We start from the raw sequence: 26,334 nt of genomic DNA on the forward strand, positions 1-26,334 counted from the left end.
AATAATGAACAACTGTATTTTTAATAACTAACATTAACAAAGCTTAATAAATAGTGTAATAAATAAATTGTTCATTGTTCGTTCGTGTTAGTTAATACATTAACTAATGTTAACAAATGACCCCTTTTTGTAAAGCGTAACCAAAAGTATATTAAAGTTACATTTTGACCAAAAGTACTTATGCTCTCTCATGCAAAAACATGCCTGGCAGCATTTAAAATGGACAGACATACATGATGATATGACTAGAAATGTTTCATATTCTTGACTGAGAAAGACAATGCATGATTGATGAGAAGACGAGAGATTGGTGAGCATCCCAGATGAGTGACCCACTCGTCCCATCAGGACAAACCCCCCTCAGGTCAGGGTAGTGACTTCTGCTTGAGTGTAGTTTGCTGGGGATGTGAGCGCATCTTTACAGCTCTCTGAAACAAAGACACAGAGAAAACAAGTTGAATCAAACTTACTGTTTCAATGAAGGGCATTAGTAAATATATGGAACAAAATTAAAGTCCCTTTAAGACTTTTGTACTATTTAAGATTTTATACTTTTTTTTTAAACTTTGAAATGTAAAGACAATGTTACAATGACATATAGTGGAATTTGGATCACTGAATCAATCAAAACAGACACCAGCATTGCATATTTATGTATTACGGTCTACAGAGAAAAATTCCTGCCTATTAAAACAAGACTTCTGGCCTTTCAGAACCCCTGCAGTGAACACAGAAAATGGGAAATCTGTGGGATCTGTCCATGTTGCTAATGGAAACCTATTAGCAGCAATTAAGTTGAGTTGCCTTTCGGGACCAGAAGCAGATCCGTAACTCACTTCAGGACTGCTGCAGATGATGCCTTTCAGTGCTGGATGACTGGCTCGCCACATAATTACACACAAATCAAGAAAGAAGTCGGCTTGAAAAAGACAGCAGCACTGTATGAGAGAAGACAGTAACCAAGGAGACTCTTGTCTTACTGCAAAAAAAATCTTGTTTTCTTTTAATTCTCCAGTGAAAATATCTAAATATGCTAAATAAATAAAGACAAGATAAATGCATTAGAAAATAAGATATTAAGACTTGCATTCGGTGACAACTTAATTTAAATTAAGTTTAATTTTACCAGTGGGGTACAAATAAACAACCTTCATTTATATATTATGATCTGTATTATCTGTGATTGACATCATTGTTGTTTCACACAGCAAATAAACACAAACAGAGGAAATGCCACGGGTTTCTGATCTATGGATCATTCGCACATATTTATTTTTAACATCAGCGATGACATTTCCAAAGATGGAGCATCTTTGCTATGTCTGGTGAAGGAATTATTGCCTGTAATCACTGTTTGTTTGACAGGACCACAGCTGCTGTCGCTCTGCCCCTCATTGATTCCCAGAGTGCATCTCAGTCTCCACATCAGCGAGGAAAATTGCACGGCTTTTCACAAAAATGACAAATCAACCGCCACAGAATGTCTGAAGGGCTTAGACGACCTCTGTTTGAATTTTCCAAAAATAGAGGGAAATCAAAACAAAGATGAGATCATAGATGAGATCACAGGACTTAGTTATTCATTTATTAATTTATGGAAATATTAATTAATTTACTCATTAGTGAACCGGATTTCAGATGATGATGATTCCCATCTATAAGCCTATAAGTCTTGCTTCAGTCACAGGTGCTAATAAGCTCCTGTTTTACATTAGCAGCACTTCTGCTCCTTCAAATGGAGAGAGGGGCTTCTAGGATGTAAAAGGTGGAATGTTTGCTTAAGAAGCTCGTGATCAAGCGATTATCTTCAAAAATAGACTGCTGGCAACCTTTCAGAGCTTTAGGGAATTTGGGGGCCGAGGCGCAAGTCATTCAGGCTGAGTTGAAGTCTGACTTGACAGCAGCCAGTAATGAAGGATGTTGGGTTTGCAGAATGCTTTGTCTGTCGTGATGCTCTCATCCTATTTTTCTCAGTTTTGAAATGTCAGCTACAGAATAACATGTCTGACAAAAAAAAAAAAAAAAAATACATTTATTTTACTGTGCTCCAGAATGTGTTATTCTGATTAGTCAATTGTGGCATTCTGTGGTCAAATGTTTAACATTCTCTTAAGTCTCTAAAGTCTCTTAAACTGTACAACTGAATGATTTCCTGTCTCGCTTTGACAGTTTCATGTTCCTCATTGCAATCTACAGGCTCTTGTTTTTCATGTAATAAAATAATATTGAGGCAAATCAATACTTCATATCCATTTATTTGGCAAGAACCCAGATAATAAAGCAGGATGATTTGGTCATTTTTTTGTGAGATAAATCCAAATAAATGACACAAGACCTAATTACTGATCATTTTGCATTACATAAATATATATAGTGTTTCCTTTTAATTTCCTAGACTGTGGCGCCCTGCCAGATTAATTTGGACGCTGAAAAATGGGTTGGATCACTTTTCTTGGAACTCTTTTTAAGGTGCACCAAATTAATGTTTTTAATATATTTTTTAATTGCTGAATTTATCAGTGAGATTCTAACTCTAAAGCCAGCAGTTCCTGTTTACCTGTGTGGATGGTGGGTTCAGCTCCACAAGAAAAGTCTCCAGAATTTAGCAGGAAGCAAGTTGCCTCTTTCATGGGCTTGTCTCTATTGCGTGAGCATCGGAGCGTCCACCTCTCGCCCGGAGAGAGCGGCTGGGTCAGACTGCAGCTCTCCTCTTCAGAAAGAGTTACAGTAGCATCACCATTCTGCTTTGAATCTGACAAAAAGACAAAAACATGGACAATGTTCATTACAATTCACTTGCAGCAACTATACATGAATTGGCATAAACCTTTGTTAGATTTATGCTTGAAACAAACTGAAAACAAAGTCAATATCAATGGTAAATTTACCTTTGAACTGTTTCGATTCTTGTTTTAAGCTTGTTTTAATATGATTAAAATATGATCCACACTAATATATTTTATACTGTGATATTTCCAAAGTTTATTCCCAGTATAAATCTACATTTAAATGGCCCATATATCCATATGGGTCTTTAGCTTCATTGTATCAAACAATTGAATTCATCCCACCGCTGTCTCTCAGAAAACACTATCGTCTTTGAAATCCTCATGTTCTACCTGAGCGGTTTCTTCCTAGGTTCTCCTCAGCGGCGAGGGGGCATGTGTCACTTTGTGTGCTGTTCCTTGGTGAGTTGCTTTCAGACTTCCCAAACGCAGAGTTTATCACCATTTGTGGGTTTGGGTTGTGCTTCTTCTTCTTCTTGGGCAACTTCTGCTTGGCCATAGCCAGTGAGTAGTACATCCCAAAATTGTTAACGATAATGGGCACTGGCATGGCAATGGTAAGCACACCTGCTAACGCACATAATGCACCGACCATCATACCCAGCCACGTCTTAGGGTACATATCCCCATAGCCTACTGTCGTCATTGTGATCACCGCCCACCAGAAGCCGATGGGAATGCTCTTGAAATGCGTGTGGTTGCAGCCACTAGGGTCTTGGGGATCTGCGCTAATACGTTCGGCGTAGTAGATCATGGTGGCGAAGATGAGCACCCCGAGCGCCAGAAAGATGATGAGCAGACAGAACTCATTCACACTCGCCCGCAAGGTGTGGCCGAGAACCCTGAGACCCACAAAGTGTCGAGTGAGCTTAAAGATCCGTAGGATGCGCACAAAGCGGACCACACGCAGAAAACCCAGGACGTCCTTGGCAGCTTCGGATTTGACGCCGGCCAAACTCAGCTCCAGATAGTAGGGCAGGATGGCAACAAAGTCAATGATGTTTAGCTGGTTCTTGATGAAGAGAAGCTTGTTTGGGCAACATATGATGCGGACCAGGAACTCAAAGGTAAACCACACCACGCAGATTCCCTCCACCAACGTCAGCACTGGTTTGGGCTCCATCTCCATCTTCGAAATGACGGTGGTCATAGTGGAGTTGCTTTCAGTATTTGTAGATGTGACATTACGAAGTTCATTGAAGACCTCATGGGTCTCCAGGCAGAAGTTAGTGATGGACACCAGGATGAAAAACAGGGAGACAAAGGCAATTACCTGAAAGATAAGACCAGAAATTAAACACATCTCAATAAACAATCACAAATCCCTTAAACTGGTCATGAACTGCATTTTTTAATTATTTCATAATGTTTCCTCAGGTGCACTTAGAATGTTTTTATGGTTTTTACTTAAAAAATTATCTGAATTTAGAAATAAAGGGACATTTCCTATCCTGATTTTAGCCCTGATTTGGCTGACATCTTTGCATATGAAATAAGTATCACATGTGGAGCTCTCTCAGAAACGTTAACTGCATTTTTACTATCACAGCTGTTGAGATAAACTAATTGTGAAAAATGTTGATTATAACATTATACTGTATTTAAATCTACTGTACTCCTGTCAATGAAAGGTTGCAGCATTGAGTATTGAAGCTGATGACAGACAGTTAAGCGCATGAATGCAGCGTCTCGTCATTTCATCTTGAGTTTTGCACTCTCACAAATGCTTTTATCATAACTAACAATGCAAAAATGATGTAAATAAGAGATTCATTGTGCAGTGTAGACTCGCACTGTATGATTGATAGCTCCAGCGTTCATAAAGAAAGAGTTTTTTTTTTCATGTAATTTAATCACAAATTAAATAACAGATTTTCTTCACGCTACTAAGAGAAACGTGTAGTTGACCATGTTTAGTCAATGGCTTGATTTACTGACGCATAAACAGCAATAAATTATTTTGAGACAAAGAACAGCTGACTGTACATGAAACATTACATATCAGAAACCAAAGGGTCAAGAAACTTAGTCCTGGAGGGCCAGTGTCCTGCAGAGTTTAGCTTCAACTTGCCGAAACTGTGACTGATTTACCAAAGAATCCACCGTGTAATGTATCAAACCAACAAATATTGCTCTACTGAGACATCCACATAGTTGAAAATAAATAAGCACTTTCCTAGGATTATTTTTAATCCAGTAATCCTGTATTGCTCTTCACTCTCTCTTTTCATTACACTAATGTGCCAATGGGCGGGGCCAAAGATGCGAAGATGAAGCAGTTTTCATCCAAATTTTGCTTTAACCCACTGTAAAATCCAACAAAGTAACCCTTTCATTTTGAGGAAACTGCCTGTCTTAAACCAAATGTTTAAAAATATTTATGTTTACATAATACATATTTCATTTGAGTTAGCAAAAAATAGTCATATCATTCGACCTAATCACAGGCTCTCCTTGGCATAAAGGTAACCCCCAAACCTCCAACAAAACAGAAACCCCCTTAAACCCAACATAACAAAATACACTAACAGATCAACCCCATATTAATCTTATGCAAAAACACATTTTAGAACATGTCATTTCAAAAATGTATCTCCTTACACGCTCTAAAGAATGATTATACTGAGTTCACATAACTTTTTTCATTAAGTGAACTTTAATTTATATTTGAGTAAAATTAACTTGTTTTATTTAGTAAATGTTAATGTTTTTTGTCACATTTTAAATGAGCTGCTCAATATATTACTAGGCTGTTGATGCTGTTTCATTGTATAAAAACACTGACCCAAAACTCACAACGCTCATCCTTATCTGTCAAGTCATACAAGTCCACTTCCTTAACATACAGTATTATCTTTAAATTTACAACAAATAGAGGCCATTTCTTTTTCCTTCATTAGCAGCAAACAATTAGTTCAAATTAAATTCCGTGAAAATTGTCAGCTGTCATCTGAAAACAGCAGCCTAGATGAATATGTGAAAAGTGGCAAATCAGAATCATTAATGATATTGTTATTTTTTAGTAACTGAAAGATCAAGGATGTATGTGAAGATGTAGATAAAGGACAAGAGCAGCAAAGCACCTATATTGTGGTGTGTGTGGGGTGGGGGGGGTAACTGCGACAACCATGTCACACCAGCACCACACAGTTGGATACTTGTTGTCATGCTGAGGGAGATACAAGCCCATGGGTGGCACGATAGCACTCCTAGAGCGTTGTAATCAGTTTTATTTACTGTATGTTTAGGGGAAGTCGTGGCCTTTGGTGAATAAACAGACATGGCTTTGACCTCACACTAAACAAGAATGGACAAACGATTTGTTTTTAAACTTAACACAGAGTCTAGAAAAATTTAAATGGAAAACACAGAATCCAGTAAAATTATAACGGGGAAAAAACTGAATTTGGGGAAAAATAAAATGGATTTCCTAGGGCCCTACATATAGAGCACTTCCTACTGTTATCGGGATCAAAAGGCACAAATTTGTGCACACACTCTTCCCCCGTTAGGTAACAGCAGAATTATGCAAAGACAACCAATGGTAACATGGTTAAATGCAACATTTTGCAAAATTAAATTTCAGTGCTTCTTGCACGTGACACTTTCAAAGTCAAATGTCTGGTAAGTGCCACTAAAAGGTTAATACTCTTTTGCGTTTTTTAAGGTACAACCTACACTAAAACCGACCCTGACAGTGTTAAAAGCACTTCATTTTAAGATGAATACACATTGGCTGAAGCAATCATGCCATTTAAGCTTGCGTTTATAAGTCTTTGAGCTCATTTATCATGACTTGTGTTTCGTTTACAAATCTTGCACTACAGCAAAAGTGTCATGATGTCATAAGATAGTATTGTGCAAGGCATGAAAATAAGTCTATTAATCGATTATCTGCCTCTGCAGTCATAAAGGAATAACGTTTTGCAAGAATCTAAGATGAGACATTATTCAAATTTTCAATGAGCCTAGATTAACTTACACAATGCACTTGTGCAAATAAATAGAGAATGCAATATGACCTTAAATAAAACATAGCAATGGGAACTGGGAACTGTTTCAGCAGTCCTTTCATTTCACCCTTGATTAAAGTGCTGCATTGAGTACTTGAATCAGCTTTAATCAATGGCAAAGTGGTCACAACAAGAGAAGAGCCCTCTGATTCAAACCAGCAACAATTTCACTCCTGTTCAGGAACACATGAATCTTTTTTTCAGCAGCTAAAATGCAAATGTGGTAATTATATGAAGAACACGTATGTGGGCAGAGTGAGCGAGGGCATCTGTGTTAAAAGGCATTTCTTCAGGAGAACTTTCTAGCAATAATAACAAGCCTGAATCAAATCCTTTTAACTTTTAACATAATTTACTATTTACTGATGCCTGTTCTGTGTAAAATTTGTATTAATTTTAAAACTAAAATTGATATTTGGGGCCATGATATTAATTATACAATTAAAGTCTACAATGTTTGGTCACACTTTATTTTAAGGTACAATTCTCTTTATTAACAAAATACTAACTACAACTTTTCCCTCAATAAACTCATAATAAATGCTTATTAATTGTTAGGAAGGTAGCTGTTAAGTTTAAGTATTGGACAGGATTAGGGATGTAGAATATGGTCATGCAGAATATGTGCTTTATAAGTACTAATAAACAGCCAATGTTAATAACAGGCATGCAAATAAGCAACTAGTTAATAGTGAGTAGTTGTCTCTATGAAGTGTTACCAATGTTTTAATTATAGACAGTAAAGTATAAGTTTCCAAATGTGTACATGTTTTTTCCCCCACCAAAAAAAAACAAAAAACAATGGATCTGCAGTATTCTCTGATTTAAGGGCCCATTAACAACAAGACAACTGTTAAAATATAACTATAACTATATTAGCCTCCACACCTGTTTACCTTCTGTTTATTAAAAAAAATAAAAAATCTGAAAGTGATACTAACAATATTGTTCCTCCACGTTGTTGTTATAGCTGCAGTGTGGACACTACTGTATTCACACAAAATTATAACAATTATTAAAACTCTAATAAATCATTGTCCTTGGTGTGAACAGGCCTTTACATTAGCACCTTCACTCATTCTGACTCTTCATGACCATAATTCTGAGCAAACACCATATTTTCCTTAACGTGTTTGTTAACGTGTTAATGCATCGTTCCGTAGGAAGGGACTCTTAGCTAAATATATTTGTGTTCTAATGAGTAAATGGGGAAATAATTAAGTCGAGGTGCTCTCGCACCCTGTAGAGTGCTGTTGTTACAACATTAACAAAACCTTTCAGAGTGCTGAATACAAACAGTTTAAGTGGAGTTGTAAATTGCATTATGCACATTTATCCAGCACTATATCACATGACAGGACACACATCATAAAGACATCCTATCATTGAGATTACTTCATTAAACAAAGGCTGCTCTCATGTATTCAGTGCAACATGTTTTGTACGTTGACAGCATTTTCCAAATGCAAATTATGTATAAAAGCAGGAATATGAAAATATGAGCTAAGATCTTGTACAGTTACAGTAGTAAGCACAGACAAGTTCTGTGCCGGTGCTACAGTACACTGTGCTAAAAATGTATTAACATGAAGGCCAGATGGCATTTAGTATTAATCATAAAAATAAACAATGATTGTTATGTGGGATCTACTTAGTTCATTTTGATAAAGAAATCACTATTTTTGTTGAGTGATTCACTGAAATCAATCTGGCAGCATGAACACTTGGTACATCATGAAAAATGTAATGGTGATAGCTGAAATGTACATGCTTTGCAATGGCACACTCTTCCATAAAGAAATCTGTGACTACACATCCAGATATTTTGGATTTAGGAGTTTATCTATGGCAAATATTAATAATATATATTGTTCAAAAGTTGAAGTTATGTTTTGTAAATGTTAAAGATTTTTTTTAAAGTAACATGCTCACAAACAAAACTGTAATATATACACACACACACACACATTATATATATATATATATATATATATATATATATATATATATATATATACTTCATTTGGACAACTTTAAAGGCAATTTTCTCAATATTTAGATTTTTTTGCACACTCCAGATTTTCAAGTAGTTGTATCTTGGCCAAATATTGTCATATCCTAACAAACCATATGAAAATATCAGTGGAAAGCTTATTTATTCAGCTTTCAAATGTATAAATCTCAATTTCAAAAAATGTACACTTATGACTGGTTTTGTGGTCCAGGGTCACAAGCTTCGTTTTCGCACACAACCACATGACTGCTTCGTATTCTGATTCAAATAACACGAACCACTTGCGCAGTTTCAAGTGCCACTCACGTCTTTAAAAAGAATAAATCACAATCCAAATAGATATTTGCATACATGCATGTTGTACGTGTTCATTTTGTATTAATTCCTGGTTCACAGACACTTTAACTGTCCATTTTATGATAATCTTCTGTTATTTTGATCATAGCCTACAGTATATATGCCTACAGCCTTGCCTATTTTTTCCACAAATTTATCCACAGACTCATTTATTCATGTTGTGTAATACAATGACTGACATGGACTTATTTTTATAGACTTCATATTTTCTTTGCTTTATACAGGTTTTCATAGCACAAATTAATTTATTATCTGAAAATGTCCAAAAATGCCTGGGTCTTTGGGACGCAAAGGTAGCCTTTTCCACCTTTTGACCACAAGATGTCGTTAGTGTGCACTGTCTTGAAAAGCTTCGAGAAAATGAACCTTTTTAAGATACAGTTGAGGGAAAAGCCTTGGTGCTTCACAAAGCTTCATTTTTCCATCACTAACGGTTCACTACTGTGAGGAGCACAGAGACGAGGAGTGGAATTCAAACATATAGATTTTAATCACATTCAGGGAACAAGGAACACACACATAGAAAGGGTAGACATATACAATTCCAGACAAGGGGGACCAGAACAGGCTAGGACTCAAATAGGGCAGATAACGAGGGGCAGACGGGTGAGGAGGATACCTAATAACAAAGGAACACCTGGAACAAATAGAACTAAATGGGGAACCAGAAGGACCAAATATGGGAAAGGAAGGCACTTGGGGAGCAAAACACACACAAAACAAGGAACAGAGTCTGACACACACACACACACACACACACACACATATATGTGTAAGTAATGTATTTTATTCCTGTGATGGTAAAGCTGAATTTTTATCAGTCATTATTCCAGTCTTCAGTGTCACGTTATCCAGAAAACATTCTAATATACTGATTTGGTGCTTAAGATACATTCCTAATTATAATCAAAGTTAAAAACTTTTGTATTTATGTAGAAAGTTCAAATAAGTCTTTACTGCCACTTTTGATCAATATTACCATCCCTAAACTTTTGAACTGTTGAATGTATGTAAGAGAGGGAAAAATAGAAAAGAGGAGGGTTAAAAAGAGAGAACGTGTTGCTTGTGTCCACTTAGATTGTCTCCCATTACCAGCTGTTCATTACAGCAGCCTCCAGCTCATTTAGTCACACCTCACAAAGACATTTACCCATAGTGCAGCTGTCACATTCCAGACCACCTGTATGTGCAAACCCTATTGTTTCACCATTAAGTTTCCATGGAAAATAATTCAAGCCTCCCATAACTGTCAAACAAGAAAAAAACATTGCCAACATACAGTAAAGAATATACTCAAAATATAGAATAAAGGATAAATATAAACTCTCTGACATTCAAATCCTCAGGGGAGGGGTTTTAATACAAGTCCCTGAATCTAAATCCCTAGGACTGGATAAATGATCACTTTCCATAGCTTGAACTTAAACATCTTTTACAAAAACATAACACTAAAATTGCCATCCTGTAGTAGAGAACTGTGCTACTATAGCAACACTAATGTCAAGAGTTTGATTCTCAAAGAATGTGTTAATGCAGTGTATACAGTACCTTGAATACAATGTAGGCTGCTTTGGATAAAAGTGTCTGCAAAATGTATATAAATGGTTTTTCAATGAATAAATATCTTTATAATACAATACTTATCAGAGCTTCATATGCCAAGTGAACCATGACATGAGCTTTGACTGACAAGAACAAATTCCCTCTGTCCTTTTTAATGTTCCAGGTTGTAAGGAACGAAAGCAAATCGCATACACCAGGGAAGAATTAAGTCACTATTATTTTGTCTGTGATATTACTCCTAGTCCAGAGCCAGAAGCCCATGAGTTGTTGTGCCAAGCATTTCTCCGGAGAGACTCGATAGACCGTCTTTTCTCTGTATGAACAACAGTGTTTGTGCATTTGATACATTTCACTGCACTGGCTTTTGTGTGTACATTCCCGAATGCTCATTTCTGAGAGCAAGAACATTGGAAGATGAAAGTCAAGGCAGTTTTTTTTAACAGCACAATGTCACAGCAGTAACATGCAAGTGCAAAATTTTAAATTGCTTGGGTGAGGGTCATATAAACCATGGGCCAGGAATGAAAGTGGTGAATAATTTAAATTGTGAATCAAGCTGTTCTGCGCTTGGCCTCCTTGACCTCGATCTTGTATTTCTTCAGTGAATAAAAGCCTGTCACTGTGCAAGATAACTGTGAAAACAAAAAGCTATCAATATTATATTTGTCCCCTCTAGGGTCTACAAACGTTTTTGTTATTTTTTCAGTTTTCTATATGATAATATTTTAATTAAACAATGTTACCAATCAAATATAAATCCTCAAAAAACCAACATAAAAACAAAGTAACCCTATTTATCTTAACAAATAACTCAAAAATATGGGTTCGGTAATGATATGTTTTCAATATATGCATTAAAAAATACTGTAAAACATTAATAAAGTAAAATATTATTACAATTTAATTTTTTTTCTTTTTTAAAGGAAATTCATTCCTATGATGCTGCATGCTGATTTGTAAGCATTTCATCCATTTTTTTTCTATATTTTCTGATAAACAGATCAAGCATATTTTTTTCAGATAGAGACCAAACAATGCAAGTACAGTAAACAGTACACACATATGTCTTTTGGGCCGTGTTTTTGTTTGTAGCTTCACAATACATTAGTAAACCATAGTGGATCAAACATATTTGCAAAAGCTATAGGACATCTGGGATCCGATCATGTCATGATGATGATGCAGCATTTTTCCAACATCATTTGAAAATTTATAGAATTTAGAAATTCCGATTGGATTATTGCGCAAGTCAAGCTCTTGCATTTACCATTCGCAATAGAAATGAAGTGCACAAGTCCTCATCCACCAGGGTATAAGTACTTCTCACTATGTTTACACAAGCATTTCTTATGTTCTTCTTATTATTGTCATGTACGCAGGGTATTTTTTCTTTCCCACAAAAAAAATAAATAAATAAATATCTGATTTGATTGGGTGGACCAGCCTTCAAGTGAGCGCCACCCTGACCAGTGCACATTATTACAAAGAACAAATAAGATTTCCATTCATAATCTTTCATCAAAATGTAATAACTTGCTCCACTAATATTATTACTTTCCTTTTTCAACTGATGTCACCAACCCTTTCCTCATTTAATATCCTGTTTCCCTCAGAAAAACAACACATTATGTAAATAAATTGTGTCTCCCTTTCTACTGTGTTCTGTCTGTTTAATGCACGTGCCTGCCGCGCCGGCGCTTTTTCAGTAAAGATTTCAACTTAACGCAGACTGTCAGGACAGGCCTTTATGCAAAAATGGAAAGGCTCACTTGAATTTGTGACATTTACAGATGATATGATATTTATATGACCGTTATTAACGTTACACACATATCTGTCAAAGCGACTCACAGGGCAAGCCATTACGCTAATGCATCAGCTTGAAGCTACAAATAAAGATTTCTCATGTTTTGGGCAGCCTGGATCACGTACTTCTCCTGCAGGAGCTCATTCTGTTTCCTCCACTATTTTTAGATGCACTTTTGTCAATAGAAATGCTTTATTCAGTGCTGTAATTTGATGCAACTGGCTGAAGTTGGACGTGCACTGTGGGCAGACCTGACTAATCGATAATGAGAATCGTTGTCGATGATTTTCATTATCGATAATAATCGATTTTATTAGTTGTTGCAGCCCTAGTTATAAATAATAAATATTACTTTTTGTGGTCAAGTTGACATCTAACACATAAGTGTTTTTCTCAGACACAATCAGCCCCAACATTACAAAACACTGCAGTGGACGTCTCACGGCAGCAGGCTGCGAGTATAGGTCTGTGAGCAAGTTTAGCCTATGAAGGATATCTACATTTTAGTTTATCTAAATGCCAAATGGTTTACCCCACTTCTAAACAGACAAAGTCATCCTGTTCATACACTGTTGCACAGAACAACAAAAGTGCTGGAGACCATTATTTAAACACTATCATTGTGCTCATATAAGGCTCAGACTGCAGAGCACTGCATGCTGCATTCATGGACCAACTTGTGCAGGTATAAATTTGATGTGAATTTTATTAGAAAGATACGTACAGCGATGAATATACGCTCGAGTCTTCTGTCTAAATGTTCATAGCGTCTGTTCATATTTACAGCCTCTCTTATGACTTGATTTATTTTTTCTAACACAGATTACATGATTTCGAGATTACATAATTACAATAAACGGGGTTCTTTAAATCCAGCACCTTGCCAAAAACTGCAGTGACTTTTCAGTGTGTAAGCCACTGTTTAAAGGGGTCATATGATGTGATTTCAAGTTTGCCTTTCTCTTTGGAGTGTTACAAGCTGTTCGTGAATAGATAAGATCCCTAAAGTTGCAAAGATTAAGTCTCAAACCCAAAGAGATATTCTTTATAAAAGTTACGATTCACCCACGCCCTCCTAAAACGCCTCGTTTAAACACGCCCCACATGTCTACTTCACTGTGTGGGAAGATTTGCATAACACCGCCCAAAGGTTCATGCAAAGAAAGAAGGAGTAACTTTGATTCTCGCTGTAGTATTGTTGCTGCCGCCACCATGTTCTTGAAGAGGCTGTGTTTCGTTGTGAAAGCAAAACTACTTAGTTTGGGTTTCCAAAAGAGGACACAACTAGGAATCAGTGGTTAAGTTGCATTTACAACACTGTTCCAGAACAGTTCAACCCAAATATTCAGATGTGTGCAACACATTTTACGAAGGGAGGAGGACTGTTTCCTGTGAGAGTACCCTACAGTGCCAGTGTTCTGACAAATAATGCTGTCTCACAGCCTGTAAGTACATTTTCATATTTAAAGAATTTGCCACTGATCATTCAAACATGAGTTTTGAGCAGTGTAGAGCAGTGCTAGCTGTTTGTCGTTTCTCCGATCATTATTGCAGACATGGTTTTGTGCACGATGCAACACAACGCAACGCGTAAAAAGACAGTTTATGTCATTATAATCAGTAATTATGTCCCCACTGGATGCTACAAATGCCTTGTTTGTAATGGGATTTATTGGTTTTTGTCTTGTCATGCCGGGACATGACATTGTAGCGTATGAGGCCTGAACCAGACAAATTAAAGATTCGATCGTGAGCATGGTTGAAACAAGAGAAGCCAAATTCCTCAGAAAGGCAACAGGATGCTGTAAATCAACTCCTAGCACCACAGTCTGATAACCAACCAACTCTTTCAGAGAAACAGCTTTCAACATTAACACCATCAGAACAATTATTGACAATTTCCATTCGAAGAAGAGATTGTCTAATTTGGGGCAAGTAATCGAAGAGATGGACAGTCTGACCCTCACATGTAAAGCCGTGAGAGAGTAAACAAGATCTTTGGATTGACTTCCCCCCACCTAGCAGAACCAGACTGAAATTCCTAAGGAGACCTGTTAACCCCCACCTCTGGTCTTCACAGGACATATCCTTACTCCCCAGAATGGCACAGAGAATGCCTTTCAAACGATATATGCACCAAAATTAACTAAAAAAAAAAGACTTCTAAATGGATATCAGTCAATTGCTTAACTCCATATCATTTATGTAACCCACACATGTGACTTTTAATGTTTCTAATCACTTATTGTGTATGTCTTTTTAAATAACTATTGAATAGCTTAAGGGATCATATTCATGTTTAGTATGTGTGTTGTTCGAATCTTCTTGCTTGAAACGTTTCTGACCATCAGTTATTTGTCAAATGTATCATATTCTTGTTATAGGAATCATGTCCAGAATTATACCCTGCAAGAGCGGGAAAATTCGGACCACGTGCTTGATAAGATAACATATGATTTATGAATGGGAGGGACAAACAATGCAACACCCCGAGAAAAGACAATATCTAATTGGTCAAGACAACATTTGAGGTGTGACCAAAAGGCCAGCTTAAATACTCAGGACACCATCAAATTTTGCTTTTAGCTTTGCTTGTAGTTTAAGCTTTTAGTCATGCTTTTTAGCTTTTAGCTTTCGTTTAGCTTTTGCTATCAGTCATGCCGGCTTTTAGCCTGCTTTTTAGCTGCTGCTTTTAGTCATGCTTTGTCATCACTTTTAGCGTTCTTTCGAGCGCCGTTCCAGCGTGCTTCGGCCTGCACGCCTGCTGCTACTTCGCCACGATGAGAAGAAACACCACCTAGTCTCGTCAAACTTTACTTCTGTTCTTTTACTTTAGTTTCTTTTCTCTTCCGTTTGAGAGTTTCGTGTTCTGAGTTAAGTTTTGTAACGCCGTGTCTCCGAGTCTGACCTCGCGTGCCCGTCTGAAACTTCAACCAGCCCACAACTCTGCATCGTTAGCCAACGCCCAACCACGGGCTTCCCAAGACGTCACTTCAACCGACTACTGCCCTTCCAGCCAATCAGCAACTTCGGAAAACCCCCTTTTTCAGCGACAACAAAGGGAACCCCGTTAAACAGGCAACGCAAAGTAACCTCCAGACTCACATCTGTACTGGTGTTATCTAATATAATTTTAACCTAATTGATGAACTCAATGCGAGGGTTAATTAAGTGATTGATGGTTGTTCATGTCTATGCAGTTTCACGTATTGCTGTAAACTTGGGATTTCACATTTTCATTCTCTTAAACTCATCCTTTCCTAACTCTCTATCCTCCTGCAACTTGTGTGAATGTGTGAGTGCGTGTGCTTATGTGTTAGATTAGTTTATATGTCTTAGATTTATATAATAAAGCCTTATTCATATTGAACAAGAGAAGTATCTTGTGTTTTGTGCTTACAAGTTAATGTCTTAAACTGCCGATCTTGTTACTGTGCTAATTAACAGCGTTTTCACTATACTTTGGATATTAATATCCAGCGCAGATTTGATGTTAAACAGCTCGTTCAGTGAATCGCTGGCCGTTTCAGTGATCAGCCGTGAAACAGTGATTCTGTTCAAATTCCCTTTAAAATCTTAAATGATTCCCCATCACCTAAACCTACCTTACACATAACATACATCACAGTACGATCAGGGGCATAACATTTCTGTCACACGCTTGAGGCATTCAGCCAATCACAAAGCAATGGATAGCTGGCCAATCAGAACACACCTATCTTTTCAGAACGATGAGCTTTGTAAAAATCATCGCGTTTCAGAAGGCGGGGCATAGAGGAGAAACGATAATGTTCTTTTTTAGCAACGTCATATGACCCCTTTAAGACTCATCCCACCACTACAGTTTCTATTGGTTTTATATTTATCTAATGTTTCTAATACTTATTCTAATATTCTCTGCATCCATACACCAATACAATTTGTAATGATAAATAATTTTAGTCCATAACACCAACCCAAAAAGCCAATACAACAGTGGTCAAGACAAAGAAACAACACCTTTTTACTCTCACAGTGTGTGTGTGTGTGTGTGTGTGTGTGTGTGTGTGTGTATGAGAGAGAGAGAGAGAGAGAGATGTAAAAATCAACCAAACCACAACAGAATAACTGGCAATTTGAGAAGCAAGAGCTTCATTTGCACACATTTCATTCCTAGTCATTTCTCAAGTTCAGTGAAGTGTTCAGAATTTAGAGCAATTCAATCATATCTACTGTGCTATGTTATTCAGAAAATAAAACAGTTATTGCAATGATTCACATTTAGTTAGAGGCAATTTTTTACACCTATATAAATTTAGATCTTCGACAGCACGAAGGCATGAATACTTACGCAGTTGCATATTTTACATTATTCTTAAAAGATTCCATGTAAACATTATTAAGGTGCTTAGAAAAATAATAATACACTTCAAGGTTGAATTTGCTATTCAGTTAAATCAGAGAATTGGTCTCAATACTTTTGCAAAGCCATGTGTAACTGAATTTTGGCTTAGCGATATACAGTGCTATCAAAATTCACATATTCACAATGATTTTGTTGGCAATATAAAATTTAGCAACATTGTGATATTTACATATTTCATATGTATCATATCATTCACAAGTGCAGTATGGAGTACCTCAAGGCTCAGTACTAGGGCCGTTACTCTTCACGCTTTACATGTTACCCTTGGGAAATATCATCAGGAAACACCGTGTTAGCTTTCACTGTTATGCTGATGATACTCAGCTCTATATTTCTTCGTGGCCCGGCGAAACATACCAATTTGAAAAAAAACTAACGGAATGCATAGTCGATATAAAAAACTGGATGACGAGTAAATTCTTACTGCTAAATTCTGAAAAAACAGAGGTGTTAATTATAGGACCTAAAAGCTCTGCATGTAATGACCTAGAATGCTGTCTAAGATTTGATGGCTGCTCTGTCAATTCTTCGTCATCAGTTAGGAACCTTTCCTTAGAAAGCCAGTTAGCAACCTTTCCTTAGAAAGCCACGTTTCTAGCATTTGTAAAACTGCAATTTTCCATCTCAAAAATATATCTAAATTACGTCCTATGCTCTCAATGTCAAATGCAGAAATGTTAATCCATACTATTGTAATGCTCTATTAAACAAACTCCAGTTAGTCCAATGCCCCATTTACACTGCATGGTTCAAGTGGCCCAATTCCGATTTTTTCCCGCTCATGTGGCACAGATCGGATATGACCGGTGACCGTGTAAGCAGGAAAAAAACCGCATGGATTCCGATTTTCTCAGATCGGATTCAGGCCTCATTCATATGTGGTAATAAATCGGATATGAATCGGATACGTGCATTTGCGTGTGCCATGTAAGCAGACAAATCGGATATTCCCCAGTAAATGCGAGTCGTACGTCATTAAAAAAGTGACGTTAACTCAGGTGGAGACCACCAACTGAGATCACATGACTTATTATAGGCGCGATGGAGGAAGAAGGATACACACAGTGGAGCAATGCGGAGGTTTCATGTCTTTTAAGTCTTTGGGGCGAAGAGACAGTGCAGGCAAAAATGCAGGATTGTTACAGAAATAAATCCGTGTTTGAAGACATTTCACGAGATATGGGGAGGCATGTTTTAAGCGCTTTTTTCTCCGCCGTACGAGATGTTTTGTTGATTTTTTTTTTTTTGTTGTTGACTTTTCAAAATATTGTGGAAAGCAAAACACTGTATAATCTGCATCCATTGAATTTCGTGCTGTTTTACTTCCTTTTCCGGGTCAGAACATCTACATTTGGTAGTTTCAGCAGTGTATAGTGTAAATGCAAAAATCGGATACGGGTCACTTTTAAAAGATGATGTAAGCAGGTCGTCAAAAAAAAGAATATCGGATATAGTCAGAAAATCGGATTTTGGCTATCAAGACCTGCAGTGTAAATGCAGCCTTAGTAAACAAACTCCAGTTAGTCCAATATGCAGCAGCTAGAGTTCTTACTAGAACCCGGAAGTATGACCATATTAGCCCGGTCCTGTCAACACTGCACTGGCTCCCTATCAAACATCGTATAGATTTTAAAATCTTGCTTATTACTTATAAAGCCCTGAATGGTTTAGCACCTCAGTATTTGAACGAGCTCTTGTTACATTATAGTCCTCCACGTCCGCTCCGTTCTCAAAACTCTGGCAATTTGATAATACCTACAATATCAAAAGTCAACTGCGGGCGCAGATCCTTCTCCTATTTAGCGCCCAAACTCTGCAATAACCTACCTAACATTGTTCGGGAGGCAGACACACTCTTGCAGTTTAAATATAGATTAAAGACCCATCTCTTTAACCTGGCTTAAACATAACATACTAATACACTTCTAATATCCAAATCCGTTAAAGGATTTTTAGGCTGCATTAATTAGGTAAACCGGAACCGGGAACACTTCCCATAACACCTGATGTACTTGCTACATCGTTAGAAGAATGGCATCTACGCTCATATTAGTCTGTTTCTCTCTTATTCCGAGGTCACCGTAGCCACCAGATCCAGTCTGTATCCAAGTCAGAGGGTCACTGCAGTCACCCGGATCCAGTATGTATCCAGCCCAGATGGTGGAACAGCACTTAGAAAGGACCTCTACAACCCTGAAAGACAGCGGAGACCAGGACTAGAGCCCCAGAGACAGATCCCCTGTAAAGACCTTGTCTCAGACGACCACCGGGACAAGACCATCTGACCGTCTGGTCAGAGAGGAGAACTGGCCCCAACGACTGAGCCTGGTTTCTCCCAAGGTTTTTTCTCCATTCTGTCACCGATGGAGTTTTGGTTCCTTGCCGCTGTCGCCTCTGGCTTGCTTAGTTGGGGGACACTTCATTTACAGCGATATCATTGACTTGATTGCAAATTATTGCACAGATACTATTTAAGCTGAACTGAGCTGCATGATGACATTACTGAATTCAATGATGAACTGCCTTTAATTGTCATTTTGCATTATTGACACACTGTTTTCCTAATTAATGTTGTTCAGTTGCTTTGATGCGATCTTTTTTGTTTAAAGCGCTATATAAATAAAGGTGACTTGACTTGACTTGACATATTTGACTTAAACATTAAAATTTTAAATCTACCTGGGTACAAGGGCTGGTTGAAATGATAAAATAAATAAATGTCCCATTTAAGCCATTTTAGAACAGATACACAGAGTAATATCACATAAGCAGAAGTGGTATTGTTCTCAAAAAAATCAGCACAATTGTGATTCGTACAACAGTTCAACCATGAGTTCACTGTGGAGTCTCTAAGCAACACCTCATGTCATGAAGGTTCAATATGGCTGCACAATTAATCAAAATAAAATCAAAATCGCAATTTAGCTTTGTGTGATTATGAAATCACAAAGGCTGTGACTTTTAAAGAATTAATATATGTGACCCTGGATCACAATTGAAAATTAGATTTTCTTAATAGATAAGCTTTCCATTGATGTATTGTTTCTTGGGAAAGGACAACATTTGGCCGAGATATAACTAATTGAAAATCCTATATCTGAGGGTGCAAAAAAAATCAATTTCAATCCATTCAATATTGAGAAAATCTCCAAATGAACTACTTAGCAATTAAATTTTGATATATTTACGGTAGGAAATTTACAAAATATCTTCATGGAACATGATCTTTACTTAATATCCTAATGATTTTTGGCATAAAAGAAAAATCGATAATTTATGACCCATACAATGTATTGTTGCTTATAGCTGCAAATATACATGCTACTTAACTGGTGTTGTTAAGCACCTTGCACAAGTTTGCAGTAAATCCTGCTCCATGTATATTTCCTATTGAAGACATGGACTCCGTTTTTGATAGCTCAGTTTTGCATACCTCCTGACGAAAATTAAGAAATTGCTTTCATCAGCATGTCAACAGGTCACCCATAAAATAAATATTTTATGTAAAATAAAATTAAATACTCTTTTTATATTAATAATAAAATAGTGTTATAATAATGATATTTCCTATTTTGTTTTTAGTATATATTTTTAGTAGTATTTATATTAATAATAATCATATAATTATTATTAGTCATATTGATACATACGCACCACACTGTTGGCCAAATCTTTCTCCTAAATCACGCAGACCTAGTTCAGTCCATAATTTCTCCACTAGAGCCCCTTTTAAAAATGCCTTTTAATAGCACACAACCATTCAAAATCATGCCACCAGAATGCCTAGTACGACACATCCAGACAGTGTCTGCCGTAGGCCAATTACCCAGTGAGTGATTAATTACCATGACGGCGAGAATGTAATGCTGTAATTATGAGGTAGGGCTTTCACATCACATGCAAACACTCACCAAACCAACAAAAACAATCAAGACAGCTCCAGCAAATGTCAACTGCTACAGAACAGCTTAAAGGGACAGTCCACCTGAACATGAAAGTTCTATCATCATTTACTCATCCTCATGTCTTTCCAAATCTGTATGACCTTTTTTCTATCATTTTGGTCGCCATTGACTTTCATTGTATGGACAAAAAATACAATGGCAGTCAGTGTGACCCAAAACTGTTTGGTTATCAACATTCTTCTTATTATTAATTTTAATAATTAAAGTAAATGTTGATATTTCTATTGAAAAACAAGAGGAAAATACTGTTTAGGAAAGTGATATTTTTCCATGTTTCAATCTCATTTGGATCCTGTGATTAATAAAAGCCCAGATGGCTTTTCCTCCTTGCTAACTGTATTAGCTGGCCTGAGCAGCCGTCAGTATACGGTAACATGAGCCCTGCAGCCCATAATGCTCTCTAGGCAGAGATAATTGAGATAACCGAAGAATAGCAGGGTCCAAGAAGCCCAACCATTTGCTCTTTGTCATTTCTGAACAACTGGAATATAATGACATCTTGTTTGCTCTGAGAGGTTTATTCTTTAGAAGGTGTAGCTGTTCTGTTTCACCTCTTTCTCCCTGATTACTGGTTTTCTTTCATTCTTATTTAGTCTGTCAGGCCTGTATGCTACAAATCATCTAAATTAATTAGGAAAACAAACAGCTAGCTTAATAATGATGAAGAAATGATGGACCTCAAGGCAATGGCTCAGCTGTGTGTAGATGTTAATAATCAAAGCAGCTCGGATGTGACAAATACACTGCATATAAATGAAAGCCGATGTCTGTTTTGCACCCTGAAGAAAAGAAACACATTGTATGACAGCAGTGTTTTTGTTTTGTTTTTAAGTGACCTCTGTGCCAAACAACTAAAGCAATTAATCACCTCTAAATTTCTTTAAGGAAAGAAATAGATTTCTTGGTCAAAATAAAGTAGCCAAATGTCCAGGGTTCAATACTGTAACAGAGATTAAGCCCTTCAATAAAAAGCTTTCACATTACCGATTTAAACAGCTTATTACAGCTGAGACTGTATGCTCTGCCAAGGGTGCTCTTGCTTGTGATGTAATTACAACTGAATCCAACCTTGAAAAGTGCCTCGAAACACAGATATGAATGATATGATTAGCTATAAAATGCACTCACTCACAAAACAGGTGTGATAACAAAATCCATGGGTGAGTTTAAGAAATCAATATTTTTAATACTTTTATTTTATTCTTTTGTTGTACTGTTATTCCGCAAAGACACGTTCAGTTATTACTGTATGTTACAAAAGATTTCTTTTTCAAATAAATGACATTCTTTTGAACTTTCTTGGTCAAAGCATACTGGAAAAAAAGTATCATGGTTACCACAAAGTTACTGAGCAGCGCAACTGTTTTCAATGTTTATCATGATATCTTGAGCACAAAATCATATTAAAATGATTTCTGAATGATCATGTGACACTGAAGACTGGAATTATGGCTCCTGAAAATTCAGGTTTGTCATCACAGGGATAAATTACATTAAACATATATTGAAATAGAAAACAGTTGTTTTAAATTTGAATATATTTAACAATACTATAGTTTAACTGTATTTTTGATCAAGTAAATGCACTGGTGAGCAATTCATGACTGACTAATGTGAGAAAGGACAGAGCACATTATAACACAAATAAATCAAAGCAACCAGCTAAAGGACTGTGAGTGGGGATAAAACACTTTATTCTAATAGCATCACAATATCACCTGCTGAGAGTCGCTCCTGCCCATCATCCATCATTTGATGGACTTCAAATTGACAATTAGACATTTTAAAAGCACTATACTATGCTCTCTTACTTTTGTTTTCTCTTTTACAAACAAATAGATTGAATCTTGCCTAAAACTGAGCCTCAAATTCAAAAAATTACTCTGACACAGGCCTCAATACACATCCTAAATCTGGTTTAAGGCTATTCTGGTGCATTTATCTGCTAGTAAATCACCAACCTATAATAAAGGAGTCATTTAGACATATATTTGAATGCTGCAAAGCTTTGAACACTTCTGATAAGTGGGCATATGGCAAAGAAAGAGTTTTAATTAATCATAAATCATTCTGTCTCTCTAAAAGTTCTCTGAGTGACATTCATCCATCACAGCAAGAGAGGATTTCACACATCTGACATCAGAGTGTGACATTAACACTAGAGCAGGTGGCATCTGGGTGAGTGCATGTTTGTGAGACAGGTGCAGTTCAACAGGCAGTTGGAGCTAGTTAACCACAGAGTAAGGCTGATCTGATCATGACATTCATTTAAAGCTGACTTACAGATTGAGAGTAAAGACTGAAAGATCTAATGGCCATAATGCAACACCTGTTGGCATGCATCACCTAGAAGTGCGTAACTGAAACTAAATACTGCAAGATGCAATTAAATTTTTGTCAGTCACATTAAAATGGTTTCTAATTTAGGCAAGCATATTATGATCAGTTTATGGCTCATTCCATGAATATATTACATTTTGGTGTTCCATTATTACTTTTTTAAAGCATTATTAATCACATATCTCTCAGAAAAGTAGAAAAAGTACAAAATAGGTACACTTTAGGTACTAATATGTACTTATGTGCACCTTATAGTGGTAAAAAAGTACAAATGTGTACCTTTTGAAATGGTACTGCCCCAGTTTTTTTTTTTTTTTTATAAGAGTGTAGGCTGGGGGAACTAATAGATATGTTAAATAAAACGATTATCTTTAAACAAAACTAATCTGTCAAGTATAGGTACACTCTTAAAAATAAAGGTTCCAAAAGGTGTGTTTTCGCAGCAATGCCATATAAAACCATTTAGGTTTCCCCGAATAACCATTAGGTGAATGGTTCTTAAAATAATCTTTTTTTTTCTTAGTGTCAAGAACATTTTAAAGAACTGTTCTTTAGAACTTTCTTAGTAAGTACTTTAAAACATTCTAAATAAAGCATTTCCATTGTAAAGAACATTTTGTGTAATGGAAAGGTTCTATGAATGTTAACTGCTCATGGAACCGAAGACACCAATAAAGAAACTTTATTTTTAAAACTGTAAATGAAATACCTGTCCAGCCTCAGAGGTACTGACCTTTGCAACTGTATCCAACTATTTTTTACATGGTGTTAAACTGATATTAATTTCATTGTCATTTAAAACTATTTTAATGATTGACTGCTTTTAATTACCAAATGTGATATTTAACTGTATTTCACATTTTCTGTTTTTTTCTCATTACAAATAATATTATTACTACTACTACCAATAATCCTTAAAATTGTGATACCCAAGAAAAAACATAAATTGGCCCCATTTCTTAACAATCTTAACATTTCATTGTATAAAGAACCATTTTTGGAGATTAAAACATATGAACGTTTCATTATAGGTTCTTCAAATAATTGTTCTGGTTTCTGAGTTCTTTAAAGCACCAATACATGTGTTGCTTTTTTATTTCTACAGAAGACATAGTGAACCTAACCACATCTATTATATGCCGTATAGCCTATATTGTTACAATGAACAGAAATAAAAGCTCACGTGATTTTTATTTTGACCTCTGATAAAGGTTATAATCTCCTCCTCGACTATTTGTTGAAAAGAAAAAAGAAAACGAATGCATATTGCACAAATATGTGGAATATGCATTCTAATCTCTTACCCGGGCTGCACGCGAAGAATATGGATCTTCAAAGAGCGCCCATATTTTTGGTTGCCAAACTTCGCAGCATCCCCTGGAGCGGTCAGGGTTGTCCTCAATGCCGAAGCGTCTGGGCAGGTCCTGGTCATCCTCCGCATCCTCAGGATCTGGCGGTTCGAAAATCTCCAGCGCCTCTTCTGCGTCCCTGTGCTGGCGGTAGGTCATCCAGCAACAGGGCTCCACGTCAGTCTCATCGATGCCCCAAAACGCCAACTCCTCCTCGAACAGAGGGCCGCACACATCCGCCGGGCAGTGCAGCTTGCCGGTCCTGTAGTAGTTAAGCACATAGCCGAATATGCCCGGGTGTCGGTCAAAAAAGAATTCGCCGGCGCTGGGCGTCTGTCCCGCGTCTGAATCCGGGTTCACCTGGGGGTCGGTGTCGGCGAGCCAGGCGAGTCTCGTGCCCGGTATGGTCCTAAGGGTGCTCCTGTAGGTTTCGTGGCGCGTACCGCCGACGTTGATGATGATTTTGTCCGAGTTTTCGCCTCTGGCCATCTCTTCCCTCAGACATGATTTGGAAGGAGGTTTGTTGCCTGACTTGCGCCCGCGGTACGACGAAACACACACCGAGCTGATCATAGATTTAGATAGAGAGGCTTTTACCTAGTAGCTGACTCTCTGGGCTTTCTAAACCTGCGCAGCTGTCGTCAGTTATGAAAGTCGAACAACTGTAGAGAGTTTCCGCCGTCAACATGACCATCACAGGCGCGAAGAACCACCTGTTAACGCAGAAACTCTTCGAGATTCTCAGTCTATGGGTGGATGCTTGCGTTCTTCCTCATTCATATGCACTTTGACACGTTAGTAAAACCCAAAACACGAACAAACCGTCCGCGTATCACGACCACCGAATTGGCATTTACGCGCGCTTAGGCATTTCTCACTGTATTTATAAAGAAAAACAGATTAGTTCGAATAAAAGTCAGACTACCCTAAAATGACTCTCCATTTCATCTTTCAAAACTCTCCTCACCTTGTCGTTGACTTAGTAAATCACTGTCACCTGCGCGCGCATTATTCCTTAATCACAACGTGTAAGTTTAAAATAAAAGCGCATTCTTGCCGACTAATGTCTGCGATGAGATATTATCTTTGATTGTACATCTGTATCAGGCCAAATCTTCTGTTGGCGAAGGATGAGACGGTAACATCAGTTTGTTGGAAAAGATCTGTTGCATCTTGTGACAGTCGGAAGACGACACAGCCCACGGGAGGAGGATGATGATGATGATGATGCTCCAGCGCCTCAGTAACCCTTACAGCGCTGCATCACGTATGAACGTGAGCTCAATTTGATTAGTAAAGGGGAAAGCTCCTGTTTATCAGATTATGGACCCGTTTTTACGGGCTACGATGACGCATTTCCGCATTAACATCGCGAATCTAACAGTTTATTTATATTTGAATATAATTTGCTGTGTATTTGTAACAGTGGGCTATATTTTGTATTTTACTATTCTGCTGCTGATATCTTGATATTTCTATAATCTGACAGCCTTAATCAATCGTTCTGTATTTCTGTCGTTCTATTTTTTATCCTCCTTTGGAAAGTGTTTTTTTGTTTTTGTTTTTTGCTGACGGAGCATATAATGAAATAATATTAATAATAATCATATATATATATATATATATATATATATATATATATATATATATATATAGTTTATTAGGAGGAGTTCACCCTGATAGTTTCCAAATTCAGAAATGTGAAAGGGTCCATTGCCTAAAAACGCGTCAAATC

The 26,334-nt window shown here is 37.1% G+C and overlaps 1 protein-coding gene across 3 annotated transcripts; it reads right to left on the bottom strand.

Annotated features, from left to right (window-relative positions):
• Positions 1–25,932, bottom strand: LOC109071495 (potassium voltage-gated channel subfamily C member 4-like). Of its 3 annotated transcripts, XM_042729727.1 has the most exons (5): positions 25,567–25,929; positions 24,555–25,476; positions 3,120–4,059; positions 2,558–2,752; positions 2–428 (listed from the first exon to the last, which is right to left on the bottom strand). In XM_042729727.1, the coding sequence occupies exons 2-5, from the start codon at positions 25,170–25,172 to the stop codon at positions 361–363; spliced, it is 1,821 nt and encodes a 606-aa protein (XP_042585661.1). In that variant the 5' UTR covers positions 25,173–25,476; positions 25,567–25,929; the 3' UTR covers positions 2–360. The 3 variants fall into 3 exon arrangements, with proteins under 3 accessions (XP_042585663.1, XP_042585661.1, XP_042585662.1); XM_042729729.1 differs by lacking the exon at positions 25,567–25,929 and having other exon boundaries at positions 1–428; positions 24,555–25,189; XM_042729728.1 differs by lacking the exon at positions 2–428 and adding an exon at positions 446–938 and having other exon boundaries at positions 24,555–25,932.
• Positions 25,933–26,334: the final 402 nt, after the last annotated feature.

The sequence above is a fragment of the Cyprinus carpio genome, chromosome B8, assembly GCF_018340385.1.
Source record: "Cyprinus carpio isolate SPL01 chromosome B8, ASM1834038v1, whole genome shotgun sequence".
In the NCBI taxonomy this organism is placed as follows: Eukaryota; Metazoa; Chordata; class Actinopteri; order Cypriniformes; family Cyprinidae; genus Cyprinus; species Cyprinus carpio.

Excerpts from the sequence above, each read along its gene's own strand:
- LOC109071495 (XM_042729729.1), bottom strand. The coding sequence starts at position 25,172 with ATGATCAGCTCGGTGTGTGTTTCGTCGTACCGCGGGCGCAAGTCAGGC. Across the intron at positions 2,753-3,119 it reads CCTAGGAAGAAACCGCTCAG|ATTCAAAGCAGAATGGTGAT; the intron begins GTAGAACATGAG and ends TCTTTTTGTCAG. Across the intron at positions 429-2,557 it reads TGAACCCACCATCCACACAG|AGAGCTGTAAAGATGCGCTC; the intron begins GTAAACAGGAAC and ends TCTTTGTTTCAG.